Source organism: Leuciscus leuciscus, assembly GCF_965113295.1.
Source record: "Leuciscus leuciscus genome assembly, chromosome: 1".
Classification (NCBI taxonomy): domain Eukaryota; kingdom Metazoa; phylum Chordata; class Actinopteri; order Cypriniformes; family Leuciscidae; genus Leuciscus; species Leuciscus leuciscus.
In genome coordinates this window covers 70,830,256-70,837,781 of record NC_138725.1, presented here as the reverse complement: position 1 = coordinate 70,837,781, position 7,526 = coordinate 70,830,256, and the positions used below count along the sequence as shown (strand labels likewise).

At 41.6% G+C, this 7,526-nt stretch overlaps 1 protein-coding gene across 1 annotated transcript; it reads right to left on the bottom strand.

Moving 5' to 3' along the window:
* Positions 1–544: 544 nt before the first annotated feature.
* anks4b (ankyrin repeat and sterile alpha motif domain containing 4B) lies at positions 545–6,235 on the bottom strand. Its single transcript, XM_082186389.1, has 2 exons — positions 5,955–6,235; positions 545–1,962 (listed from the first exon to the last, which is right to left on the bottom strand). Exons 1-2 carry the CDS (start codon positions 6,113–6,115, stop codon positions 855–857), a joined length of 1,269 nt encoding a protein of 422 aa, XP_082042515.1. The 5' UTR covers positions 6,116–6,235; the 3' UTR covers positions 545–854.
* Positions 6,236–7,526: the final 1,291 nt, after the last annotated feature.

Genomic DNA, 7,526 nt, shown 5'->3' with positions numbered 1-7,526 from the left:
CAGAGGAGACGCTGTCCAGCAAGAGCCTTTTGAAGAGCAAGTACTGAAGATTGCAGTGGAAGAAGCAGCTGTGTCAGTGCAGGGGACCGTGCCAGGTTTTTCTCTTTACATTTATCTGAAACAGTCCAAACACACAGTACACAAACCCACCAGAAACTGCTTATAAATTTTTTTTAAAAATTCTGTCGTTTCTGATGTCTATGTCAAACCTCTGTGGAAGCTGTCGATGCCAGTGCAATGGAAAAGAAGTCCAGGAGGAAAAGAAAGTCTGCATTATTGTGGATGTATTTAAAGATCAACAGCATACTTGATTTATTTTCAACTAATTGTTTCATTCATCGTCTTCTTGAAGGACATGTGGCTCCTTCTCATGGTTATGGAGCTGCAGACGTTAGTTCCTTCATCTCAAATGCATGAAGTTACTGATAAAATTATAAATTATAATGCTATAATATTCTATATAACGTCTCTAATTACAGGATGTGTTTGGAAATTCCTATAGATGGATGAATGGGTGGATGGACGGACAGACAGACAGAACATCTTTAGAAAAGAACAGTGTTATATTTATTTAGAGATGTGTTCTTTTTTTTCAGAGATGAAAAAGCAGCAGAAATCAACAGATTCTTCGAAAAAAGGGTCGATTCTCAAAAAAATCATAGCTGAAGTCGAATGTGTGTGAGATTAAACTTATTACTACATGAAGGACATTTTAACTGGTGTGTATTAATGTGTAAAATCATTGAAATCACAGAAAGTCAGCTATGAAAATAACACCTACATGATGGTAAAGTAGTGTCAGCTGAGAGAAACTGTAAGTGTCTGTGTACAGCAGAACTGAGTGCAACACGTTATTAAAGGAAGGTGTCCTTCATAACGCCAGGCTGCTCCAGCACAACCTTCCTGTGAGCCGACGCTTCCAGGATCTTTTTGCGTGGCCCCAGCTGGATGCGGATGCCTTTGAGATCATCATCTGAGCAGAGCATCAGGGCTTCAAGATCCAAGTGTTCACGGGTGAACACAGGACCAAAATCCAACAGGCCGATCGACGCCAAGAACGAATCCAAGTGTGAGGTCTCCTCTTCCTCATCCAGACCGATCTCCTCTTGGTTCCAAGGAAGCTCTGAATCCTCGTCCAATCCCCCCAGTCCTTCATCCACAGTTTCCAACAACTGTTGACGGACGAGGAACCCAAGGTCTTCTGTATTACCAATGGGGAGGTCTTCAGGGTCCATGGCCATTTCCATGGAGAAGTTCCTACGGAACACCATTTTCCCAAGACCAGGCCTCTCAAAAATAGACTTCACCTGACTGGCTCCCTCGTCGTCCAATCCTCGCTCGGCATCGTCATCATCATCCTGAATTTCATCCTGCTCATTGAAGACGTCAACAAAACCAGGTTTCTCTTGCAAGCCGCTGTCTTGTTTGACAAAAATGACATTGCCGTCCCCTTGTCTACTCACTGTCCCTTTGTCCTTCTTCCCAAATTTGCGCTGGAGGGTTCCCTTGATCGTCGAACTGACTGATCCATTGGTGTCTGCGGCAATGAGTTTGGAGAACTGATCGTCGTTCACGCTGCTCAAGGTACCCGTGCCGGAAAAGGAACTTCCCTCCGAGACCGAGCCGCCACGGGACATCTTGTCCATCTTACTCTGATGTCTCTTCTTTACCCGTTCGCACTGCTTCACTCTGCGCTCGGCATCTTTAGTGGCCTGATCTTTCAGACGTGCTACCCTTTTGGCATTCTGGCCTGTCTGTTGGGCGGCCGCGGTGTCCAGGAATCGGACGCAGTCCATATGGTCTCGAGAGGCAGCCACGTCCATGGGAGTGTGGAAATCATTGTCCAGAGCGAAGAGGTTGGCTCCAAAGTTCACTAAGAAGCTGACGATCTGCATGTGTCCGTTTGCAGAGGCGTGATGCAAAGGCGTGTTCCCCCAGATGTCACTTTTGTTCGGATCCCCCCTACAAGACAGATAATAATGAACAATCATTTTAGCTATTGCACAGAGCAGTCAGCAAATTGATACTTATAATGAATGGTGCTTGCAACACTGTTTCTATTTCTCATACATAGGGTTAAGGGTTTCCCAGACAGCAACATAGTGTCGGCCCAGATCCGGCCCACATCTGGTACACATGGATTCAACGCGTACCAGATGTGTGCCGGATCTGGGCAGACACTATGTTGCTGTCTGAGTTGTCCGTGTGCTTGTACTGTGGACATTAATAGCACCTCAAATCATGCTGCTTGTTGAAAAGAGGTGCTGTTAGTTTCCCAAATTATGTGGCAGCGATGGATAGGAAATTCCCATTACACTGAAGGAGGGACTTGAGCCATATCTTGAGAATATCATGGAGACTTGGGGATGGGGTTCTTTAGACTTTAGACTATTAAGAAACCACAGAGAACAACCTAGAAACCAACTCGCAGTGCCTCAGCATCCACCCAGCAGTAATGAAGTGCTTGTGACTGGACTCAGTCCATCTCGAGTCTATATTCTAATGGTCTTGGTTTTTGTAATGGATTTTGTCTTGAGTACTTCAAAACTACACATATGTTTTGTGATCTGTACCGACTCGCGCATATGATCCAACAAAACCAGGCTTTATTCACTCCAAAGGAAAGCAAATTTACACTGACTCTGCTGAAAAATCCTGCATTGCTGGTCACCAGCATAAGGTAGGCTTTGCATGATGTGGACCAGCTACACAAGTTCAGTGTTCTTTGAGAACAGCATGATTATGCTGGTCTACCAGCTAGACTAAACCAGCATAAACCAGCCTGGACCAACATGGAATTAATCCTGGTTTATGCTGGATTTTTCAGCAGGGGAATTGGACCCGATCCACTTCTCCCAGACAACGGCGTAGTGTCAGCCCAGATCCAGGCCACATCTGGAAAATGTGGATTCAACACATACCAGACGTGGGCCGGAGCACTATGTTGCTGTCTGGGTCTAGTCGCAGTCTTGACTCGGGCTCAACCGACTGGACTCGGAGTTGAATGAGCTGGTCTCAACTACAACAATCTAGAATGCAAACACTCAGCAATGTTCAGAATGCATCCACAGCACTCTAGTATCATGAAAATGTAGCTTGTAATTCAAGACGAGGGAATAAAGACCCGTTCACACCAAGGACGATAGCTATAACTATATGAAGTTTTTTTTAATTGTTCTAATTCTATGAGAATAGGGAAGTCCACACCATAGCTATAATAATAACGGCACAGAGGAACAAAATAGTTCGAACAACACTCATAGAATGATTTTTTTTTTTTTACATCTGATGAACGATACAAATATTGACAGCCAATCAGAATCCATCCTGCTTTAAAGAGACTACATATCGGCTGCCTGTTTATAGTAATCAGTGGTATCATCCATTGGTGTGGACGCTAATATAGTTATAGTCATTGTTCTTCATCTGAACAGGCCTTAAAGGGAACTTAATATGCTTTTTCCTTTTAGTGTGTAATAATATAGCTGTTTGTGTCTGTAAACAATCAACAGTTACAAGGTACAAAGTCCACTGCAGATGCCTAAAACGCCTCAATTGTAGTCCTGCCATTTCCATGACTTAGCCATGTCACCAAAACAGTTGGGTAAATGATTTTGCTATGACTAGGAGCTCTCATTATCTCATTATCAAACTTGTTCGGCAATACCGATGTCATAGTTCCCATATATATAATACTGTTTGCAACTGCTCACGAATCCTCAGAAGCTGAAAACCGATTATGGTAAAGGGGCATTACATTTCTCACACAAGCTCTAAGCGGTACACCAATCACAACAGATTTGGCGAGCTGACCAATCAGAGAAGACTGGGTGTTTAGGAAGGCGGGCTTTTAAGAGAAAGGAGTTAAAACACAGATGCTGATTTTGGAACCGCATACTACTACTCTTACTATTTCTGCCATAGAAAGTTATGGTAAAAGTAGTACGAGTAGTATACTAGTTTGCCGTTCCGAATTCAGCAAGAGTTTCAGACAGAGAGTGAAAAGAGGCAATGCACAGTATGAGAAAAATAAAGTGTTTTTTGATCTTTAAATAATGTAAATGTATGCATTTTCTCCAAAAATATAATTATAAACATGTTAATGAGCACTTTAAGACAAATTAGATCAAGCAACAGTAAAATAACTACAATCTTTGGCACCTCTCAGACTCATTTGTCCCCAGCAGCAGCAATTAAAATTCCACCCTCACTATTTTCTCGTAACTCATATGATGCTTGAGGTTAAATCCACCCAAAGAGTTAATATGTAACCGGCTGTAAAATGAAAGTCCAACAGGTCCACCCATAAAATCTCTGATAACAATATCTACAAGAGTTTATCTCACTGAGCACCATCTGTTCATCAGCGGATGAGGCATACAGTACTGTAAGGCACAGGTTGTGAAAAGTATCATTAAAAAGAGAGAGAGAGACATAGCTTTTAGACTATCTCTGAACATCCAGACCCAGAAACACCTCTCACTGGCTTAGTATTGATCACACAGCACATTTAGAAAGGTGCTTGTATACAGTTTGAGGACCAACCATGGCAATCGGTGCTCTTTGAGTGAGATCGGCCCCAATGCTGCACTGAATAAATAAACTCTGCCCTGAGCTAATGCTCCATAAACCCTGGACGGATGAAGAGGCCTTTTGTTCCAGATTTGCATAACTAATTTGGCTGATTAAACTCTTGGCATCAACTCTGGGAATTTTACAAACGATGTACGCAGCAGATCATGCGAGAAAGAAAGTCAGAGGAGGACACAGAGCTACCCAGAGAGAAACTAAATAAATAGTGTAATTTTAATAAGCTTTCCTTTTTATCATGCTGAGTATTTCAGTGGAAGGCTATTATATTGATGACGTCAGTTTATGTGATTTGCTCTAGCTGAGAGTGATGATTGATTTTCTCATAAAGCAAAAAGACTCTAAGGGAACCGCCCAAAGGTCATAAAGCTGGTTAAATACAGGGAATATGTAATGTTTAATAACCCCTTGTGAAAAAGAAGCACACTTTTTTAAAAGAGTACTTATTACGGAAATAATATAATTTAAAAGAATATACTTAAGTGTGAAATGAATGTAATGTTTCTAAACACTTTAGTGCATGTTGCAATTCAATTGCAATGTATTACAGTTCAAGTTTATATCAAATGCAATTTAAAATTTAAATGCTTTTTGACCCACTTAAGTAGGACTTAAGTACATCTTTATATGTAATTTTACAATTGTCTTTGAAATATGGTTAAAGTTACTGCTGAATGCACTGACAAGCATTTATGGTAAACTAAAATACACTTTAATATCATTTCTGTTGAAACTTTTAATTGTGTGTAAATAAGTACATTTAAAATAAATTAGCTTTAAATGTGATGTTGAATACTACAATCTTAATTATAATCAAGTACTTCACATGTGCTTTGTTAGTCAACACATCAAATGTACATTACAGTAAAACGTTTGAATTTGACAATATTGCAAAAAGCACTTTTTAAAAGTCTACTTAAGAAACAGTCATGAAAGTGTCTCTCTTTAAGGGCACTTAAGTGGCCTTTTGTTTCATTAATATTACATTATCTATACTTTTAAGATCACTACAAGTGCACATTCAATACAATTAAGCACACTTATTTTTCACAAGGTACCCACTGTAATAATGAAAAGTCCTAGATTACAAAAGGATCCAGATCACAGTTTGCTTATATACAGTAGTAATAGATTGTTTGCTATGTAACATGGATATCTATGGCCTTCAATGATTAAAAACAGTTGTGCGACAAACAAAGCAAGGTAACAACCACTGTAAAACTGTAACTTAAAATAAAACAAAAAATATTATGGATGAAAGCTCAATGTATAGATTTGATCAAATGTTTAAACCTATCCATCGGTACACTGAACATGCTCAGTATGCTGTAGATATTGAAGTTTTGTGTGTTTTCTGAGCTCACCCTCTGCTACATATCAGCTGAAGAGCTTCAATGTGTCCGTGGTAAGCGGCCCAGAGAGTGGGTGTCATGCCGTCCTCATCTGGGGTGTTCAGGTCTTTTCTTGTGGCTTCTTTCAGTAGCTCCAAATAGCCATCAATGGCCGCTTTGTGATATCGTGACATGGCTGTAATAACTATCTCTCTTCTTCAGCAAGTAAACTGTATTTCATGAAGTGTTACAGGAGCATCATTGCAGACTCCTCTCGTGTGCTCCGTCTCTGTGTCTGTGTCTGAGGGAGGAGAAACTCTGGACACGACTCCAATGTCACTGTCATAAACTAAAGTCCAGGCTGAGCTGGAATCGTTTACCAGTCACACGCCATCAGTGATATAAATATGCACAACTGTTTGCTCTTATTGTTATAGTTTTCATTTGATCATTTTAAATGTCAATATCTTGAAAGAATGTCATGACATGATTTTAGAAGTCAAGAAAGTTATTTATATTTAATTTTTTTCAATCGAGCAGATGTTATTGTCAATGTCAACTAGTTTACAACTAAGTTTTTCGTTTGTACTGCAACTATACTGCACGTGAACTGAGGTATACGGATAGTTTACTAGTACTTGTAGCAGATTTTGTTTTGTTTATGAAAGTACACTTTGAAGTATTGTCACGTGTCTGTGCTTGTTTGGATTTTCAGTTTGTGTTCCTGTTTTCCTTTGTTCTTTTCCCGCCACTCCTTCGTTTCCATGGTTACAGTCATTATCAGTTCAGTTGTATCACCTGTTTAGTCATCATCGTCATCTGTATCACCTGTGTTCTGTTAATCAGTGTCATCTGTGTTTGTATTTAAGCTCCGTCTGTTCAGTCAGTCTTTGTCTGATCTCAGTTATATTTAGTGTGTGTTGCTTCCGGTTCTGCCATCATGTGTTTAATTACGGAATAAACCTTTGTTTTGGAATTATATCCTCATCTCAGTCTGCCTTCCTGCAACCACCCGTGACAGAAGATCGGACCAGCCCAGCCCAGCCCAGCCCATATGGATGACAGGGCTATATTTGTCACAATTGCTTAAGAGAGCACAGAATTTTTTTCCTTCGTGGTGAACTTTGTTCGTCGAGCTATCACTATACCCCCTCGACGATGAAACCCTCAAGCTGCTCTTCTGGATCGGGGCCAATTTCCACCAGGCCACCGATCTCCCAAACACTGATGGACTGAACTGGAGGGAAAGCCACCAGCAAGTGTTTGGTGAGCGTCGCGTCCCGATCCAGAGTCCAGACTTCCAGAGTCTCGCCCCGTCGAGACCACCCTTATAGAGCTTCTTCACGTCATGCCTGTCAAAACCTCGGCAAAGATGGCCGCCGCCTCACCGCCTGAGAACTGCCTTGACCTGAGCCTGTCCCCAAGCCTGGAGCCTGTCCAGGAGCCTGTCCCTGAGCTCCCGCTCCCACCTCCTCCCATCATAATCTCCTCATCCACACCTCTGCTGCTTCCTGTCAGCCCCTCAGCTCACCCTTATTCCACCATCAGTGATGTGGGGTCGGCGTGGGTCTGCCAGTCTCCAGCTCCATCATGGTCGGTGGATCC

Coding starts and splice junctions, on each gene's coding strand:
- anks4b (XM_082186389.1), bottom strand. CDS start 6,115: ATGTCACGATATCACAAAGCGGCCATTGATGGCTATTTGGAGCTACTG. Junction 1,963..5,954: donor CAGCTGATATGTAGCAGAGG/GTGAGCTCAGAA, acceptor TCTGTCTTGTAG/GGGGGATCCGAACAAAAGTG.